The following is a 21,208-nucleotide window of genomic DNA, read 5'->3' as shown; positions in this document are numbered from 1 at the left end:
CAACTGCAACAGTAAGGGTTTACAAATATTTTCAAACTCTAAATAGTCGCTCGTCCTCTCGGAAGGAGTGGGTCTCGCTGATTGATTGTTCGTGAAGTTCTTGACTATTGCTGTTCAAATTGAGCTTTAATGGCGATCCTTTGGACACAAGATTGACCGAATTTTTTCCGAAAAGGGGTTCATGATTTCAGCCAAATACCGTAGCTGCACTCTGTTCTGAAAGAAGCTTTTCAGCAGGCCTGTGTTCCATATCCACTTATGTTAGGGTTTGGATAAGCCCGCCTGTACTTCATCGGAAGCAGGAGTTTAGGTTGTACAACAGCTCAGCCCGTTATGGAATTGTTGCCACCTCAGCCTACTGGGGGTTTCAAATCCCTCAAGTTACTCCAAGTGCAGCTCCAAGACGCTCTCTCTGATCATCCCTTTGGTGCAGAGTATGGAGTTCTACGAAATGGCATTCGTTACTACGTCCGGTCCAATGCAAAACCTCGTCATCGTGCAGCCCTTGCCCTTGGAGTGAAAGTCGGGTATGTCCTTTAAGCTCGTACATTTGATGAATTTTGGATGCTCGCTTTCTTGACTATGCAATTTGTGGAGCGTTATACAAAAGCTATGTATGCAGCTTCTACACTTGACATGCTTTTGTGGGGCAAAACTATAAAATTCTTTCTTTTGTGTTTGAATTTCTCCCTAGGATATGCGGGACTTACTTCGTCTTTGAGGTTGCTTCCTAGCTTAATCGTTGCTCTTTGTAAGCAATGCCTCTCAGAGTTGTAGGCCATTTTGTTATAGCAGTTGTGGGGTTGTAGAAAGACCCATCTCACTTAATTGCGATGCTAAGGCCATACTTTAAGCAATAGAGGTCAATATTTACTCACTGAATCGCGATGCTAAGAGCATACGTTAAATAATAGAGGTCAAGATTTATTGGAAATGATGTGAGCTATGATGGAGTCAAAATACTAGTGAACATGGTCAAATATAAGCAGCCGCATGCAGATTTCACCTTCATCTTTTGTATTTTGTTCACAGAAATTTATGCTTGATAATGAAGGCCACGACAGGAACATTGTCTTGGTTAAGAAATGCAAGTTTTTGGAGATTTTGAAGTGTAGAAGTTGTATACTAGGAGATAGGATTCGTGACAAATATGCTTATTGTGCTGGATTAAATAGCTTGCTAACTCTATGCGTAGCAGGTGAACCGGTTACAAGCCTTGGTGCTTAAAACATTAGGTGGGACTTTCATGCCAGGAGGCATCTTGCAAGATATCACTTCTAATGATTCCTCTCTTTTCGATTTCTATGGCAGGTCAGTTTTGGAAGAGGAAGACGAGCGTGGCGTGGCACATATTGTGGAACACCTTGCATTCAGTGCCACAAAAAGATATACAAATCATGATATTATTAAGTTTTTGGAAAGCATAGGGGCTGAATTTGGTGCTTGTCAGAATGCTTCTACCTCACCAGATGAGACAATATACGAGCTGCTCGTCCCAATTGATAAGCCAGAACTATTATCTCAGGCTATCTCTGTTCTTGCTGAATTCAGCACTGAGGTTTGGGCCACTTGTAGTGCGAGCTGTTAGGCTTACATCGGGATTCCAGTCTTTTTACTGTATGTTCTTTGTACAGATTCGAGTTTCAGAAGAAGACCTAGAGAAAGAAAGAGGTGCAGTGCTCGAAGAATATAGAGGTGGGCGAAATGCTTTGGGAAGGATGCAAGAAGCTCACTGGACTCTCATGATGAAAGGGTCACGAGTACGTAGTTATAGAGTTGCTAATTTTCGTATGAGAAGTCTGCGGGACTCAGCCAGCTGTGCTTTCTGTTTCTACAGTATGCTGAGAGACAACCTATTGGTCTTGAAAAGGTCATTAGAACGGTGCCCGCAAAGTGTGTGAAAGAATTCTATCACAAATGGTATAGACCTGAGCACATGGCGGTTGTTGCCATAGGAGATTTTCCAGACACTCAGGTAAGAAGTATCTGGTGCTATATCAAGTTGTGATGGTCGAAAAGAAATTAATCACAAAATAAAAGCTAATCACCAAATAATATTAACTCAAAGCATTTGCACTGGTGCTGTCTGATGAGGAAGTTTGGCGTATTCAACCAGGAACTTATAATTGTAGCAACGGTTAAACATCGACAACTTTCTAGTTTTCACTTTCGTTTTTGTACCATTGTCGACCTCAACGGCATGCATTAATTTGAAGCATATGTACTGGTGTTGTAATGATAAGGAAATGGAGTTTTCAAGCTAGTAGCTCCTGCTTGTACCGATGCGTAACATTGACATTTTCTTGTTTTCACTCTTGTTTCTGTACTGTTTCAGAGCGTTGTTGACCTTATTCGCACCCATTTTGAGGACAAGTATGCAGATTTGAATGGGGAAGTTCCTGCAACTATTCCTGTGTACCCTGTCCCTAGTCATGACGAGCCTCGCTTTTCTTGTTTTGGAGAAGCTGAGGCAGGAGGGGTAAGAAGTGATTGTTTGTTCCGTCAAACATGTGTGCCCAAGTTCTGATACTTGGAGGTCCTAAGTTTTGATTATCTCAGTCTGCAGTTGTCGTGAGCTGCAAATTGCCAGCTACCAGTTTTAAAACCATTGAGGATTATAAGTTGTCATTGGTTGAAGGAATGTTCCATAATGCTTTGAATCAAAGGTTTTTCAAGATATCGAGGCAAAAGGATCCTCCTTTCTTTTCGTGCTCCTCAGCAGGGGATAATTTGGTGCATCCGGTCAAAGCTTATCTTCTTTCAGCAAGCTGTAAAGAAAGAGGGACTCTTCTGGCACTAGAGTCTGTTTTGACAGAGGTCGGCAGATTTTTAATTTGCTTTTTCTAATGGTTTTTGAAAGAGATGTTTTCTTTATAGTTGGCATCTACATGCTAGCCTAAATTGTCGTACTCACATGGGTCAGATTGCAAGAGTACGAATTCATGGTTTTTCGGATCGTGAAATTGCGATCGTTCGAGCTTTCTTGATGGCAGATATTGAGTCAGCTTACCTTGAGAAAGAGCAAATGCAGTCTACCAGTTTACGGGATGAGTATTTGCAAGTAAAGTTCATTATACACCTTAAAGTTGTGGGCTTTGTAGTTGAACAAGGCTACTTTCATTTGAGTATCTTTGTATGATAATAGTTTTCCTCTTGGTCTGAATTGCGTGTGTTCAATCTGTTTGGTGCTTTTAACTGTAGCACTTTTTACGGGGAGAGCCAGTAGTGGGCATCGAATATGAAGCACAGCTTCAAAAGACTCTTCTGCCACGTACGGTTGTTTCAAATTGGAATCTGAAGCATTTGTGCATGCTATGATCACTTCTTAAATTATTTTTTTCTTAACTTTATTCAACAGAGATTACTGCAGCAGAGGTATCTAAAGTTGCTGAAAACTATCAGACAACTTGCAGTTGTGTCATAAAGACTGTAGAACCTCGCACACGAGCATCGCCTGAAGATCTAAAAGCAGTTGTTCAGAAAGTTAAGGCTCTAGAGGATGACGGCTTAATATTGCAGTGGGATGAAGAGCAAATACCAGAAGAAATTGTGGACGATAAACCTTTACCAGGGTAAGGCGTTACCGTTGAATTTCGTATGCAAAGAATCCAAGGTTTGTTTCAGCTATACAGTTGCATTTAGAACATTCATAGCTTTAATTTATGTAGGTCCATTGTATTACAGTCAGATTTTCCTGAGTTCATTGCTTTAGCTGTACAGTTGCATTTTGAGCATTCATGGCTTTTATTTTTTGTTATTTTGTAGGTCCATTATATTACAATCAGATTTTCCTGAGTTTGGTTCCACGGAATTGCTGCTCAGCAATGGGATGCGAGTGTGCTACAAATGCACAGATTTCCTTGATGATCAGGTTGATGAATGCATTCATTGCATAGGCATAAAGCTTGCATAGAGCTCAATGTTTAGGCAGGCTTATTTAAGTTGATTGTTTTCACAGGTTTTGTTTAGCGGTTTCTCATATGGAGGTTTGTCAGAAGTTGCAGAGAGCGAATTCCTTTCTTGTTCAATGGGCTCCACAATTGCTGGTGAAATAGGTGTCTTTGGGCATAAGCCATCAATGCTTTTAGATATGCTGGCCGGTAAACGAGCAGAGGTTGGAATGAAGGTGGGAGCATATATGCGCACATTTTCTGGAGACTGTTCACCTTCTGACCTTGAGACAGCTCTTCAGGTTGTGTGCAGTATATGTAAAAAAATTTCTCATATAGTCCACATTTGTCCAGCTTTGCTGGTTTTAGGTTTGGGAGAGATTATCTCAATCGCCTTTTGTGTTTCCCTCTGCTTTACAGCTTGTGTACCAGCTTTTTGTCACCAATGTGGTGCCTGGTGATGAGGAAGTAAAATTGGTCATGCAAATGACTAAAGAAGCAATTTTGGCACAAGAAAGGGACCCCTTTACAGCCTTCGCAAACCGTGTACGAGAGCTGAATTATGGGGACTCCTATTACTTCAAGGTAGATATGTACATTCTTCTCACATATAGATGGTTTGCATTAATAAAGGTTCACATGTACAAAAAATGGGGGCATTAATTTGGTTTCACATTTGTGTTCTATCATCTATGAAAGCTTTTACATCTTTGTTTTGCGTAATGGGCGAACCTTTTCAGCCGGTGACAGTGAAGGAATTGAAAAAGATTGATCCTAAAAAAGCTTGCCAGTATTTTGATAGCTGCTTTAAAGATCCGTCTACATTTACTGTTGCTATTGTCGGAAATGTAGACCCTGAAACTGCGTTGCCACTCATATTACAGTACCTGGTATTGAAATGCTATACCTTTTATTCCTGGTAAGCAAAAATCATTTTAGGTTGGGGCTTAACTTTAGTAATTTGACTAGGGAGGGATACCGAAGCCAAAGGAGCCAATTATGTATTTTCAAAGAGATGAGCTGAAGGGGCTTCCTTTCTCATTTCCGGCTGGTGTCGTAAGGTAAATACTGAACTTGTTTCATTTATGTCAATCTGTGGCTACCTCTACTCTACAGCTGGACTTGACAAACAAGTGGTTCCTGCCAAATTGCAGAGAAGAGGTTCGAAAACAAATGATAGAGGCACAATGTTCGGTTCAGATAACTTTTCCAGTTGAATTGAAGGGCCAAAATGTGGTATGTCTAGATGCCAATCTTTTGTTATCATCATTTGGAGGTAAGTAAACGAAATTTAGCACATTTTGTGATCATGTAACTCCCAGCTGCTTAAGTAGTTCAATCATACCTCGAACAATAGCTCAAAGGAATTTGGCTACCTCACTACATGATAATTTATTCAGTAGTTATATCTTGGCTTTCACATGATAATGCAAAAGCTTGTCTGCGTTGGATTTATTCTTTGGCCGTTTTGCTGTGCAGAAGTCGCTCAATGCATTTCATGTTCTTAACTGCTGGATTACTCCTATTAAAATATGCTACCTCCTCCTGCACCGCCTTAAGAAAGATTTGACTCGAATTCACTCATATTCTTCTATGAAGTTTCCCGTGTGCAAAAGATGACAAATAGTGGGAAAGACTTCTATTGGTTTTTGGAATCTTTAATTGTAGAGAAGTGAAACTTTTAACATTTGAGGCCACCATCTTTGTGTTAGTTTTGGCATCTCAAGCGAACTGCCCAAAGTGATCCCATTATTTATTTTGTCTTTTAGGTATTTATTTTACTTATTGTTAAAGTCTGGGTAGGGCAATTTACTGAGGTGGGTATATATGTGACTCCTTGCCCCCATTGTACATCGTATCAATTATTCATTGCCAAGGTTGATTGGTTCAAGAGTCTCTCTCTCTCTCTCTCTCTCTCTCTCTCTCTCTCTCTCTCTCTCCCCTTGGTCTCTACGCTTCCGCATCCTCGACTTTGACACGGTATCAAACTTAGGTGGAGAGGATTGGCACGTGTTGAGAAGTAGTAGTTGCTTTGGGCTTCCTTCCTGAAAAGGCGCCGGCGGATAGTGTGTCAAAATGCTAGCGTTTTTCAAAGCCTTGCAGCGACCAAGTTGGAGAACCATCGCGCATTTTAAAACGCTGGAGAACAGGGGCAGCGCGGGCTGAGCAAGGAGCCAAAACGCCAACGTTTTGATACACTAGGCGTAGGCATCTCCTGCTGGCTGGGTGTTGTGGAGCGCAAGGTAGGCAGACTCCTGAGCAAAGCCCAACGTTTTGAGATGCTTTGGGAGGCGCGTGTCTCCACAACGCAAAGCGTTCTGAGACGCCATCGATGGAGCGTCAACGGTGGAGGGTTGTAAGGATTTAGCTAGTAAGTGCTTACGCTTTGGGAAAAGTGTTAACAAACTTGGACACTCCAAGTCAAAATTCTACCGCGACACAACAAAGATTCACTTCAAAACAGTTCACGATTCACAGTTGATTTGACACGGCCCGGCGGAGTTCTGTGCCTAGAGATATTGGCCCCAAAGACTGGCGCCCCTTTCGGTATTTCTTTTTGTATTAATCTGTGTTCAAAGTACAAGAGAGTAGGCAGGCGCTCACTCTCAGACTCTGCGTCCATATGCTCTGAGTTATGAGGCCCTGCCCACCAATTTAAAGGTTACAAGGGATGCCCAAAAGCAGAGCCCCAAAAGATTTCACTGAAAAGCCTTGTAAAAATAAAGCAATTATTCCCAAAAGCTTGCCTAGATTTTCAGCAGCACAAAAGCTGGAATTTCCATATAGCCTGCCAGCGCTTTTTGCGCCGCAAATTGCGGAGGGTCCGTACGGCAGCACCATCAACGTGAAATCCAGGAATCTGCCATGTCAGCCTGCCTCTGCAATTCACGAACCTACCAGCCGGGGTGTATGTGTGTGTGTGTATCCAAGTTGTCGCGTCACTGTTTTGTGACATACCCCCCTCCTGAAAGCATTGTAATCGCCCTCAATTACGCCTGCAAAACAGATAGAGGCTGTAACAGACTTGGACACTCCAAGTCAAGAATCAAACGCGACAGCACCAAATAACCACTTCAAAACAATTCACAGATCACAATAGATTTGCACTGGAGTTCCGTGCCTAGAGACATTGGCCCCAAAGACTGGCGCCCCTTACGGTATTTCTTTATGATTAAAATCAATGTCGGAGTACAAAGAGCGGTTAGGGTTTCACTCTCAGACTCTGCGTCCAGATGCTTTGAGAAGTGAGGCCCTCACCGCGTATATAAAGATTACAAGGGATGCCTAGAGCCCCAAAAGCTTCCAGTTTTGCGTCGCTAGGAAGAGAAAAAGCAAGTCCACAAATTCCGGAAATCCGTACATTGTTGCCACGTGGCATTTGCCATCGGATTAGGGTTTCCAACCACTTTAGGGTTTCAACCAGCAATTAGGGTTAGGGTTTCCAGAAATTAGGGTTTTCTAAAAATTAGGGTTTCTGGCAAAAATTAGGGTTTGCAGGAATTTAGAGTTTCTGGCAGAAAGTAGGGTTTCTGCTGTCGGTAGCCACGTCATCACTTTGTGACATACCCCCCTCTTGAAAGCATTGTAATCGACCGCTATTACGCTTGCAAAACCGACAAAAGCCATAAACCGTCTTAGCAGACACTGATTGTTAGTACCTACGTACTAGGAACACACATCTAGCACATGTACCAAATTGACAGTCACATCACACGACATCACAGGACATCACTAGACATCACATGACATCTTGCCCTTAAGAGAAATCAAGAAAAAATCAGTATCATAATCAGGAATTCCATTTCATAAAGTCATCCAGCAGAATACTGTCAGCTCTCAGTATCCCTGAAGCTCAAAGAGACATCAGTGACTTTAGTATCAAAATCGAGGCATATGTTGACAAAGGAGTGGAGTGATTCCCCTCTTGTGCATCCCACTGCACCAGATCTCCGGCCAAGCTGAATCCGTTTGGAGTAGACTATGCTAAACCAAAAGCATCGAGGTAAAGTTTCACAATCCGAGGAGTATCTGCTAGGTCCTCCTCCTCCATCCACTTCGCATCAAATGCAGGATAGTTCTTGAACTTAACCAAGAACCGCCTTCGGACTTTACTTTTATTTTTCATATCCTTATGTGCCAAAATCTGTTCAGGAACAAGGATCTCCTCGTTTTCTTCCACTTCGGGTTGCTCATAAGGCTCCCCATCCTCAGGCACATCACCCTTAAAAGGTTTCAAGAGACTCACATGAAATACATTGTGAATCCTCCAAGTATCTGGCAGTTTCAATCGGAAGGAGACATCATTTATCTTTTCAATGATTTGGAAAGGTCCGTAGTATCGCATACTAAGATTTGGAAAAAGCCTCTCCTTTCCCTTTTCTTTCTTAGGCGTGCCTTCTCAAAACGTAAGAGCACACAATCATCCTCCTTCAATTTCAAGTCGCGACGATGGCGATCCGCTGCCTTTTTCTGTCGTTCTTGAGACTTCTGAAAGTCTTGTGAACCTTGGCAAAAGCCGTATCCAAATCTCGCGTATATTCATCCGCTTCAAAAATCTCATCTTTCGTGCTTAGGAAGGGTGGAACCTTCGTAGCACCTTCAACAATCTCAAATGGCGTCTTCCCTGTCGAAGAGTGTATCGTGTTATTGTAGGCAAATTCCACCAAAGGTAAGTACTTTTCCTTTGAGTCTTCTGATCCGAGATACAAGACTTCAATAAATCTAAAACCACTGAATTTGCAATCTCAGATTGCCCATCAGTCTGCGGGTGGAACGATGACAAGAATTGCAGCCGCATGCCAATGTTCTCCCAAATTGCCTTCCAAAACAAACTCGTAAATCTGGGGTCTCTGTCGGAGACAATTGTCTCAGGCATGCCATGTAATTTGAAGATCTGGGCCACAAACAGTCTCGCTAAGTGATTTGGCTTGACTGTTTTCTTTACTGGAATGAAATGAGTCTGTTTGCTAAATCTATCAATAACAGTCCAGATACCATCGTGACCACTCTGTGTTCTCGGGAGATCAAAAATGAAATCCATTGCAATACTTTCCCAGGGGCGGGTGGGTATGGGTAAAGGCTGTAACAATCCTTGCACCTTATGCCTGTCAAACTTGACCTTCTGGCATACTAAGGAATTGCGCACAAACTCTTCCACATCCTTTTTGAGTCTCGGCCAAAAGAAGTATCTCTCTACCCCCTTCATGGTGGTAGCAATGCCGCGGTGACCCGTAAAAGCGGGACAGTGGCATTCAGTCTTAACCTTTTCCCTCGACGGCTGTGTAACGTACAACATGGTTTTTCTCATCAAGTAGCCTTCCCGAATGGAGTATCCTGCTACTATCTCCCCATCCCGTATCCGTGTGAAAATATCTGCAAAATCTATATCTGTGGCATACACATCGACCATATCCTCGAAGCTCCTATGATGTATCGCAAAAATAGCCAGAACCAACGGCTTCCGAGAAAAGCTAGAATCAACGGCTTCCGAGAAAAGCATCTGCCACCACATTCTTCTGTCCTTGCACATGGACAATCTGGAAGTGAAACTGTGACAAGATGTTCGTCGACCGCATCTGCTTTTTCGAAAGATGCTTCTGTGACAAGAAGTAGCGCAAACTCTGATGGTCTGTAAAGACAGTAAAATCCGCTCCGAGTAGGTAATGCTGCCACTGAGTAAGAGCATGGATAACCACCAAAAGCTCTTTCTCGCTAACCAGTATGACTTTCTCGAAGATAAAAGCAAGAAAGTCCGAGAGTTTAAGGAAGGTGGCCACTCGATCAAGTTTGATACTTTTTCAGGATACTCAGATGCTTCGAAGGCTTTGTCTTTTATACAACAATAGTTTGACATCGCTTTTGCGGGAGGACGCTATTCAGAGCACTCCAAGATTCGGAGAGCCGTCTCTTACTTTAAGGGGAACTTGTACTTGGTGGTCCACGCTTCTTTTAAACAAGACTGTGCCAGCTAAATGGCTGAAATTTAAGAAGCTTTTTATTTCTTCTTGGTTGACTCAAGAATATGAACGAGATATACGAGCTGCTTGGAACTATCTTCGGATGACCAAGAAAGATACAATCAATGCTTATTGTGAAAGATTCTGGAGCTCTTTTCTACCCGCCTCTTCATTCAAGAAGATCTTGTTTAGAGAACAGATTGAGCAGTTTACCTTGGGTCTACCTACAGAGATCCGAGATCACTGCTTGGAACAGAAGTCAGCTTCTATTCAGGAGTTGATGAGTCATGCGAAGCGGTGCTTTGCCATTCACTCTGGCTGTCTGACCTACCCCACAGATGAGGCCATGACACAACGAGCCGAACAGACTTCCGGGAATGAAAGTAGAAAGAAAAAGAGCAACCCAGAGAAAAAGGATGCACGACCCAAGCTTACTCCTGAGGAGAGAGCTCGCTTCATCAGAGAGGGGAAGTGCTTTGGATGTGGGGAACATGGACATATCTCCGCGAAGTGCCCTAAAAAGGCATAGAAAGAACAGAATGATAAAGACGACGACAGGCCTGAGAGTTCGAGAGCAGCTGAGGAATGTGGCAGAAAAGGCAGATAGAAAAGCAGAACTGGTACCACATGGCATGGGACGTGCACCGAATCTAATGAATGAAAGTACAAACTTTGCCGCTTTTGGGGCAAAATGAAGGATCAAGAAGCTCTTTTGAAGGAGCCAAGGCCAACTTCTTTTCACTTGGAATTGGCCGCTCGATTTGGAATTACGCCCGACAGACTGACGCCACAGGCGGAGGTAGTTCGAGTGGCACCCGGATGGGATGTTGCCATTACACCGAGCATGGGCAAACTTCATTTGCAATGACGGGGGTGTTCAGGGCACGCGAGTGACGTTCTACTTAGGATCCCTTGGTACCACAAGAACTACGTCGTGGTTGACTACCGGGCCGAGAAAGCGACTTTGATAAATGAAGGGCTTAGAGATTGTACTTGATGAACTTCAGTTTCATACTCATTCTTTTGGGAGAGAACTGAACGATGGATAAAGGTTGAATATGTTTTGACCTGATCAAAAGAACGCCAAGATTTTTCTCCACATTCATGCCGATTGCTTTTCAGAGGGCCTGAAGATCAAACCATTGATCTGATACCTGGAAGCACGCCACCGAACCGGCCACCTTACCGTGTGAGCCGAGTACAAAATGAAAAGATTATGAACCTAGTGAAAGACCTCTTGGACAAGGGTCTTGTCCAGCATAGTACTTCACCGTATTGCTCTCCACTGTTGTTGGATTTGAAGAAAGACGGATCTTGGAGAATGTGTATCGATTATAGCGCTCTCAACGAAATCACCATCAAGAACAGATTTCCGATTCCTAGGATCGATGATATACTCGACAGGTTATAGGGATCCTCGTGCTTTAGCAGGATTGACTTGAAGAGTGGATATCATCAGATCCGAATCGCACCGGGAGATGTCTACAAGACAGCCTTTCGGACGACTTTTGGGTTATTTAAGTTTTTGGTGATGCCTTTTGGCTTAACCAATGCTCCTGCGACATTTAACCGGATGATGGACAGGATTTTTCAAGAGTACAGGCTATTTGTTGGTACTTTCTTTGATGATATCATTGTTTTCTCCAAGAATGAAGCAGACCACAGAGATCATATGCTTCAGAGATATATTTTTTTTGGGGACACTTTGTCTCAGCAACAGGAGTGTAAATGGATCCGGCCAAGATAGACACTATTTGTGATTGGCCCGGTTTGAAGAATGTCCATGAAGTTGAAAGCTTCTTGGGACTGTGTTCATACTACAGACGGTTCATTCGAAAGTTTGCAGAGGTTGCTTCCTCTTTGCATATCTTGATACAGAAAGGAGTCCCTTTCTCGTTGGGATCCACAGAGGTGACTGCCTTTCAGACATTGAAAGAGAAATTGACTACAAGACCATATTTGACTTTGCCGGACTTGCAGAAGTCATTTGAAGTATTTTGTGATGCTTATGGTCGTAGTCTGGGTGGGGTCTTGATGCAAGAAGGCCATGTCATTGCTTACGAGAGCCGATTGTTCTCTAGGCCGGACAATCTTTGGGGCCAGTCTTTGGGGCCAATATCTCTAGGCACGGAACTCCGCCGGGCTAGTGCAAATCTATTGTGATCTATGAATTGTTTTAAAGTGGTTATTTGGTGCTGTTGCGGTTGATTCTTGACTTGGAGTGTCCAAGTCTGTTACACATTCCCTTTAAAGTAAGAGGCAACTCTCCAAATCTTGGAGTGCTCTGAATAGTGTCCTCCCGCGAAAACGATGTCAAACTGCTGTATAAAAGACAAAGCCTTCGAAGCATCTGAGTATCCTGAAAAAGTATCAAATTTGATCGAGTGTCCACCTTCCTTAAATTCTCGGACTTTCTTGCTTTTATCTTCCAGAAAGTCATATTAGTTTGCTTTATAAAAATTCTTCTTGTTCGCATAAAAGTTTCCGTCATCGGAATCTGAGCTGTCTGCAGACGAGTCCTCAGTAGAACTGTCAGTCTCTGGGCGAGATTTAGACTTCCTTGCCTTTTTCTTGCCCTTTCCGAAGCGTTGTTTCTTTCTTCGCTTTTTACCTTTTCTGTCTTCTTCGCTCGAATGTGAAGAGCTAGAAGAACTATCAGAAGAAGAAGAAGAAGAAGAAGAACTGGGTACTCCTTCAAAGTGAACACGCTTCTTCTGTTTCTTTGCTTTGTCAAATGTCGACCGACGACCCAAATAACCCGGGCAGTCAGTGCCTTTCTTCTGCTTTTTGCCGTGCTTTTTAGCTTTCTCTTGCGCGGCAAAAAGCTGAGCAATCCGTGCATCAACCACCTCTTCTAATTCTTTCTCTGAATATTTCTTGTGAGCAGAAGGTTTCTTGAGAGCGGGTTTCGGGGGTGGTGGTGTGTTTTACTGCCACTGCGCATGCACTTCCTGAAAAGAAGTCTTGCTCATATATTTTGCAAATTTTGCGTCCTTCGCAAAATTGAACATCATCTTCGTTGCATCGTTGATCAACTGACGACGCTCCGTCTCTCGCAGCTCCGCTTGAGTAGGCCGAGGCGGGCCATACTCTCTGCCGGAATCTTCGTTGTGATCCCTGCCCGCATCTCCAGACGCAGAGGGAGTCGACTGATCCTTGCGTGAAGCCATCGGTGCCGCGGGAAAAAAATTGGGGATCGGATTTCCCGTAGAAGAGAAATCGGTCGTGCTTTGATACCACTGTAATAGACTTGGAAATTCCAAGTCAAGAATCAATCGCGACAGCATCAAATAACCACTTCAAAACAATACGCAGGTCACAATAGATTTGCACTGGCCCGGCGGAGTCCCGTGCCTAGAGATATTGGCCCCAAAGACTGGCACCCCTTTTGGTATTTCTTTATGTATTAAAATCAATGTCAGAGTACAAAGAGCGGTTAGGGTTTCACTCTCAGACTCTGCGTCCAGATGTTTTGAAAAGTGAGGCCCTCACCGCGTATATAAATAGTACAAGGGATGCCCAAAAGCAGAGCCCCAAAAGCTTCCAGTTAAAAAGCAATCTCTCTCTCTCTCTCTCTCTCAAGAGAGTAAATTAAAGGAGGTATTCCCTTGCTCTCTCTCTATCTCCAAAGCGTAGCCCAAAAAGCATGCCCAATTTGCGTCGCTAGGAAGAAAAAAAGCAAGCCCGCAAATTCCGGAAATCCGTACACTGCTGCCACGTGGCATTTGCCGTCAGATTAGGGTTTCCAGCCACTTTAGGGTTTCAGCCAGCAGTTAGGGTTAGGGTTTCTGGCATAAATTAGGGTTTGCAGGAATTTAGGGTTTCTGGTAGAAAGTAGGGTTTTTGCTGTCAGTAGCCACATCATCACTTTGTGACAAAGGCCATAAATTGTCTTAGCAGACATTGACTGTTAGTACCGACGCACTAGGAACAACACATCTAGCACATGTACCAATTGACAGTCACATCACAGGACATCACTTGACATCACAAGACATCACATGACAAATCACATTCAACAATCATTCCAATCTCAGACCATGATTAATTGGCAACGTATTGAGCAATCGCATCTAGATCAAGTCGGTACCTCTCAAATGTCTGATTGACTAATCCTTATTGCAATCATGTCTATAGAGATTTATCAGACTGAAATGCTGCAGTCATTTCGTCTATCAGTTCTTGCACTTAAACAAGTCAAGTACAAATCAGTATCATATTATCGGGAATTCCAATTCATAAAGTCATATAGCAGAATACTGTCAGCTCAGCAATATCCCTGAAACCCAAAGCGACATCAGTGACTCTATACCAAATCAAGGTATCGGGGCAATATGTCGACAAAGGAGTGGAGTGACTCCCCTCTTGTGCATACCCACTGCACTAGATTCGCCCATGCTGAAATTGGGGTTCTATCGGAGTAGACGATGCTAAACCGAATGCTTCAAGGTAAAGGTTCACAATCTGAGGAGTATCTGCAAGGTCCTCCTCCTCCATCCACTTCGCATCCAATGCGGAATAGTTCTTGAATTTAACCCACCTTATCCCTTTACCTTTGATCTTTCTATCTTTATGTGCCAATATCTGTTCTGGAACGAGTATCTCCTCGTTTTCCTCCACTTCCGGTTGCTCATCTGGCTCCCCATCATCGGACACATCGCCTTTAGAAGGCTTCAGGAGACTCACATGAAAAGCATTATGAATTCTCCAAGTATTGGGCAGCTTCAGTCTAAAGGAGACATCATTTATCTTTTCTTTTATCTGGAAAGGTCCATAGTATCTCATGCTAAGCTTTGGAAAAAGCCGCTCCTTTTTCTTTTTCTTTCTCAAGCGTCTTCCGTTAATTTCAAATCGTGACGGTGTCGATCTGCTGCCTTCTTGTGTCTTCCTTGAGATTTCGCTTAAGCCTCCCGGACCGTGGCAAAAGCAGTGTCCAAGTCCCTCATGTACTGGTCGGCTTCAAAAATCTTATCTTTCGTGCTTAGGAAGGGTGGAACCTTCGTAGCACCTTCAATAATCTCAAATGGCGCCTTCCCCGTCGAAGAGTGAATCGTGTTATTCTAGGCAAATTCCACCAAGACCAAAAACTTTTCTCATTGAGTCTTCTGGTTCAAAATGTAAGACTTCAATAAATACAGTACGATTGAATTTGCAATCTCAGATTTCCCATTTGTCTACGGGTGGAAAGATGACGAGAACTGCAATCGTGTGCCAATGTTCTCCGAAATAGCCTTCCAAAACAAACTCGTGAAGTCAGAGACAATTGTCTCAGGCATGCCATGTAATCTGAATATCTGGGCAATGAACGGTCTCGCTAAGTGATCTGGCCTGACCGTCTTCTTCATTGGAATGAAATGAGCTTGCTTGCTAAATTTGTCAATAATAGTCCAGATACCATCGTGCCCACTCTGTGTTTTCGGGAGATCAAAAATGAAATCCATTGCAATACTTTCCCAAAAAAATGCGTACAAAATCGTCCACGTTCTTCTTGAATCTCGGCCAAAAGAAGTATTTCTCCACACCTTTCAAGGTGGTATCAATGCCATGGTGACCCGTAAATGGTGGACAGTGGCATTCGGTTAAAACCTTTTCCCTCAACGGTTGTGTAACGAATAACATTCTTGCTTTTATCTTCCAGAAAGTCATACTGGTTGGCTTTATAAAAATTCTTCTTCTTTGCATAAAAGCCGCTTCAGTCAGAGTCCAAACTATCCGAAGACGAGTCCTCCGTAGAACTGGCAACCACTGGGCGAGATTTAGGCTTCTTTGCCTTTTTCTTACCCTTTCCAAAGCTTTGCTTTTTGCTTCGTTTTTTGCCTTTTATGTCTTCCTCGCTCGAATTAGAGGAGCTAGAAGAACTCTCAGAAGAAGAAGAACTGGGTACTCCTTCAAATCGAACACGCTTCTTCTGCTTGTTGATACTATGGAGATGCTTTACGGGAAAGCATTCTTTGGCGCAAGAACAAATAACTTTTTTTCTTGCCGACCCAAATGTAGACTGACGACCCAAATAACCCGGGAAGTCAGTTCCTTTGTTCTGCTTTTTGTCGTGCTTTTCTGCTTTGTTCTGCGTGTCAAAAAGCTGAGCAATTCTTGCATCAGGCACCTCTGCTAATACTTGCTCTGTATACATCCTTGGAGTAGGAGGTTTCTTCAGTGTTGGTTTGAGGGGTGGTTCTGTGGTCTGCCGCCACTATGAATGCACCTTGTCGAAGGAGGTTCGGCTCATAAATTTTGCAAATTTCGGGTCCTTCGCAAAATTTAGCATCATCTTTGTTGCATCGCCGATCAATCGTCGACGCTGCATCTCTTCGAGCTCCGCCTGAGTAGGCTGAGGCGGGCCATACTCCTCGCGTGAATCTTCGTTGTGATCTCTTCCCGCATCTTCGGATGCAGAGGAAGTTGACTGATCTCTGTGTGAAGCCATAAGTGCCGTGTAAAAAGGATCGAATTTCCCGGTAGGAGAGAAATCGGCCGTGCTCTGATACCACTGTAACAGACTTGGACACTCCAAGTCGAGATTCTACTGTGACACCACAAGAATTGACTTCAAAACAGTTTACAGTTCACAATTGATTCGACACTGGCCCGGCGGAGCTCCATGCCTATAGATATTGGCCCCAAAGACTGGCGCCCCTTTCAGTATTTCTTTTTGTATTAATTTGCAACTCAAAGTACAAGGGAGTGGTCGGGACTCATTCTTAGACTCTGCGTTTAGATGCTCTGAGAAGTGAGAGCCCAGGCCACTATTATATAGGTTTACAAGGGATGCTAAAAGCAGAGCCCCAAAAGCTGGTAAATCAAAAGCTTTTAAAAATAAAGCAAAAGAGCTCTCTCTCTCTCTCTCTCTCTCTCTCTCTCTCTCTCTCTCTCTCTCTCTCTCTCTCTCTGTGATTCTCTTGCGTAAATAAAGCAAGGCGGGTTTGCGTAGCCAAAAGCAGCTGTAAACAGCGCCGCAAAACGCGGGCGTCCGTACAGCAAGCCCCGTCAGCAATTTTCCGCCTTTCCCGGATCCATACAAGGCAGCCACATCATCATTCCTGCCCGCCAAGGACTGTTCTATGCCAAGAGAAGTTGAATGTGTGTATAGGGCAGTGAGTCTCCACGTCACCAGTTTGTGACATACCCCCCTCTTGAAAGCATTGTAATTGCCCTCGATTACGCCTGCAAAACAGATAGAAGCCATAAACTGTCTTAGCAGACATTGGCTGTTAGTACCGATGCACTAGGAACAACACATCTAGCACATGTACCAATAGATAGTCACATTACTTAACATCACTTGACATCACAGGACATCACATTCAAAATCATTCCAAATCTTAGACCATGATTAATCAACAATGTATTTAGCAATCGCATCTAGATCCACTCGGGACCTCACAGATGTCCGATTAACTAATCCATATAGCAATCATGTGTATAGAGATTTACGAGACCGAAATGTTGCAGTCAATTCGTCTATCAGTTCTTGCACTTAAACAAGTCAAGTACAAATTAATCAGTATCATTTTCATTATCGGGAATTACTGTTCATAAAGTCGTACAACAGAATACTGTCAGCTCAACAGTATCCGTGAAACCCAAAGGGACATCAGTGACTATCAAAAATCAGGGCAATCTGTCGACAAAGGAGCGGAGTGACTCCCCTCTTGTGCAAACCCGTTGCACTAGATTCGCCCATGCTGAAATCGGGGTTTTATCGGAGTAGACTATGCTAAACCGAATGCTTCAAGGTAAAGTTTCACAATCTGAGGAGTATCTGCTAGGTCCTCCTCCTCCATCCACTTCGCATCCAATGTAGGATAGTTCTTGAATTTAACCAAGAACTGCCTAATTACTTTACCTTTGATCTTTCTATCTTTATGTGCCAGTATCTGTTCTAAAATGAGTATCTCCTTGCTTTCCTCCACTTCGGGTTGCTCATCTGGCTCCCCATCATCGGACACATCGCCTTTAGGAGACTCACATGAAAAGCATTATGAATTCTCCAAGTATCGGGCAGCTTCAGTCTAAAGGAGACATCATTTATCTTTTCTTTTATCTGGAAAGGTCCATAGTATCTCATGCTAAGCTTTGGAAAAAGCCGCTCCTTCCCTTTTCCTTTCTCAAGCGGCTTCCTTTAATTTCAAATCGCGACGGTGTCGATCTGCTGTCGTCTGTGTCTTTTCTGAGATTTCGCTAAAGCTTCGCGGACCTTGGCAAAAGCTGTAACAGACGTGGACACTCCAAGTCAAGAATCAATCGCGACAGCACCAAATAACCACTTCAAAACAATTCACAAATCACAATAGATTTGCACTGGCCCGGCGGAGTTCCGTGCCTAGAGATATTGGCCCCAAGAACTGGCGCCCCTTTCGGTATTTCTTTTTATATTAATCAATCATCAAAGTACAAGAGAGCAGTTAGGGTTTCACTCTCAGACTCTGCGTCCAGATGCTCTGAGAAGTGAGGTCCTCACTACTAATTTAAAGGTTACAAGGGATGCCCAAAAGCAGAGCCCCAAAAGCTTTTAAAATAAAAAGCATCAGTTCTCTCTCTCTCTCTCTCTCTCTCTCTCTCTCTCTCTCTCTCTCTCTCTCTCTGAGAGAGTCTTTTCTCTTTTTTTTTATAAAAAAAGCAAAATTCGCGTCGCTCATCATTTTTCATTTTTTTTTTCCAGCCTCCGCGATTTCCGGAAATTCCGGACATACCCTCCGCCATAGTAGGCCGAGGCGGGCCATGCTCTCTGCCGGAATCTTCGTTGTGATCCATGTTCGCATCTCCAGATGCAGAGGGAGTCGATTGATCCTTGCGTGAAGCCATAGGTGCCGCGGAAAAAAAAATGGGGATCGGATTTCTCGTAGATGAGAAATCAGCCGTGCTCTGATACCACTGTAATAGACTTGGACACTCCAAGTCAAGAATCAATCGCGACAGCACCAAATAACCACTTCAAAACAATTCACTGATCACAATAGATTTGCACTGGCCCGACGGAGTTCCGTGCCTAGAGATATTGGCCCCAAAAACCTTGCGCCCCTTCCGGTATTTCTTTTTATATTAATCACTCATCAAAGTACAAGAGAGCGGTTAGGGTTTCATTCTCAGACTCTGCATCCAGATGCTCTGAGAAGTGAGGTCCTCACCACTAATTTAAAGGTTACAAGGGATGCCCAAAAGCTGGGCCCTAAAAGCTTTTAAAATAAAAAGCATCAATTCTTTCTCTCTCTCTCTCTTAGAGAGTCTTTTCTCTTTTTTTAATAAAAAAAGCAAAATTCGCGTCGCTCAGCATTTTTCAAAAAGTTTTTTTTTTCAGCCTCCGCGATTTTCAGAAATTAGGATTTCTGGCAGAAATTAGGGTTTGCAGGAATTTTAGGGTTTCTGGCAGAAATTAGGGTTTCTGCTGTCCGCCACGTCATCACTTTGTGACAAAAGCAGTGTCCAAGTCCCTCGTGTACCGGTCGGCTTCAAAAATCTGATCTTTCGTGCTAGGAAGGGTGGAACCTTTGTAGCACCTTCAATAATCTCAAATGGTGCATTCCCCGTCGAAGAGTGAATCGTGTTATTGTAGGCAAATTCCACCAAGGCCAAAAACTTTTCCCATTGAGTCTTCTGGTCCGAAATGTAAGACTTCAATAAATCCGGCACGACTAAATTTGTAATCTCAGATTGCCCATTTGTCTGCGGGTGGAAAGATGACGAGAACTGCAATCGTGTGCCAATGTTCTCCCAAATAGCCTTCCAAAACAAACTCGTGAATCGGGGATCTCTCTCAGAGACAATTGTCTCAAGCATGCCATCTAATCTGAATATCTGGGCAATGAACGGTCTCGCTAAGTGATCCAGCTTGACTATCTTCTTCACTGGAATGAAATGAGCTTGCTTGCTAAATCTCTCAATAACAGTCCAGATACCATCATGCCCACTCTGTGTCTTTGGGAGATAAAAAATGAAATCCGTTGCAATACTTTTCCAGGGGCGGGTGGGAATGGGTAAAGGCTGTAACAATCCCTATGCTTTATGCCTGTCAAACTCGACCTTTTGGCATACCAAGCAACTAGGTACAAAATCGTCCACGTCCTTCTTGAGTCTCGGCCAAAAGAAGTATTTCTCCACACCTTTCAAGGTGGTATCAATGCCGCGGTGACCCGTAAATGGTGGACAGTGGCATTCGGTTAAAATCTTTTCCCTCAACGGCTGTGTAATGCACAACATCGTTTTCTTCATGGAGTAGCCATCCCGAATGGAATATCCCGCTACTACCTCTCCATTCTGTATTCGACCGAATACATCTGCAAAATTTGGATCTGTGGCATACTGATAAGCCATATCCTCGAAGCTCCTATGATGTATCGCGAAAATAGCTAGAACCAATGGCTTCCGGGACAAAGCATCCGCCTTCTGTCCCTGCACATGGACAATCTGCAAGTGAAACTGTGACAAGATGTTTGCCCACCGCATTTGCTTTTATGATAGTTGCTTTTGTGACAAGAAGTAGCGTAAACTCTGATGATATGTGAAGACTGTAAAATCGGCTCCGAGTAGGTAATGTCGCCACTGAGTAAGAGCATGGATAACCGCCAAAAGCTCTTTCTTATATATCTGTGCTGTCAATTCCGGCCTTGAATATAATCGGCCTTCGTAGGCAATGACATGGCCTTCTTGCATTAAGACCGCACCCAGACTACGACCACAAGCATCACAATAAACTTCGAATGACTTCCGCAAATCCGGCAAAGTTAAAACTGGTCCTGTAGTCAATTTCGCTTTCAATGTCTGAAAGGCAGTCATCTCTGCGGGTTCCCACGAGAAAGGGACTCCTTTCTGTGTCAAGATATGGAAAGGGGAAGTAACCTCTGCAAACTTTCTAATGAACCGCCGATAGTAAGAACATAAGCCCAAGAAGCTTCTAACTTCATGGACATTCTTCAAATCGGACTAATCACGAATAGTCTCAATCTTGGCCGAATCCATCTGCACTCCTGCTGCTGCTGATGAGAGGATGTGTCCCAAAAAGTGTATCTTTGGTAGGAAAAATACACTCTTCTTTGCATTTATCACCAACTTGTGATCCTGCAATGCCTGAAAGACTTGCAGCAGATGTTCTCTATGTTCTGCCTCATCCTTGGAGAAGACAATAATGTCATCAAAGAAAGTGCCCACAAAAGATCTGTACTATCTAAAAATCGTGTCCATCATTTGGTTAAAAGTCGCTGGAGCATCGGTAAGGCCAAAAGGCATCACCAAAAATTCGAATAAACCAAAGGTCATCCGAAAAGCTGTCTTATAGACATCTCCCGGCGTGATTCGGATCTGATGATATCCGCTCTTCAAATCGATCCTGCTGAAACAAGAGTACCCCTGTAGTCGGTCAAGAAT

The 21,208-nt window shown here is 43.5% G+C and overlaps 1 protein-coding gene across 1 annotated transcript in view; it reads left to right on the top strand.

The window, feature by feature from the left end:
- LOC147440897 (Insulinase (Peptidase family M16) protein) overlaps positions 1 to 21,208 on the top strand; it is a 41,437-nt gene continuing 20,229 nt past the window's right edge. Inside the window, exons 1-15 of the mRNA XM_086482701.1 lie at positions 1 to 527; positions 1,312 to 1,558; positions 1,635 to 1,760; positions 1,838 to 1,975; positions 2,336 to 2,479; positions 2,560 to 2,817; positions 2,924 to 3,061; positions 3,202 to 3,271; positions 3,359 to 3,572; positions 3,766 to 3,871; positions 3,959 to 4,192; positions 4,311 to 4,475; positions 4,631 to 4,780; positions 4,860 to 4,951; positions 5,045 to 5,126. Of these exons, the coding sequence (XP_086338827.1) occupies positions 334 to 527; positions 1,312 to 1,558; positions 1,635 to 1,760; positions 1,838 to 1,975; positions 2,336 to 2,479; positions 2,560 to 2,817; positions 2,924 to 3,061; positions 3,202 to 3,271; positions 3,359 to 3,572; positions 3,766 to 3,871; positions 3,959 to 4,192; positions 4,311 to 4,475; positions 4,631 to 4,780; positions 4,860 to 4,951; positions 5,045 to 5,126 (2,358 nt within the window). The 5' untranslated portion in view covers positions 1 to 333. The remainder of the gene's footprint in view (positions 528 to 1,311; positions 1,559 to 1,634; positions 1,761 to 1,837; positions 1,976 to 2,335; positions 2,480 to 2,559; positions 2,818 to 2,923; positions 3,062 to 3,201; positions 3,272 to 3,358; positions 3,573 to 3,765; positions 3,872 to 3,958; positions 4,193 to 4,310; positions 4,476 to 4,630; positions 4,781 to 4,859; positions 4,952 to 5,044; positions 5,127 to 21,208) is intronic.

Source organism: Adiantum capillus-veneris, chromosome 15 (genome assembly GCF_014529385.1).
Source record: "Adiantum capillus-veneris isolate H3 chromosome 15, ASM1452938v2, whole genome shotgun sequence".
Taxonomy (NCBI): domain Eukaryota; kingdom Viridiplantae; phylum Streptophyta; class Polypodiopsida; order Polypodiales; family Pteridaceae; genus Adiantum; species Adiantum capillus-veneris.
This window is presented reverse-complemented; position numbering and strand designations above follow the sequence as displayed.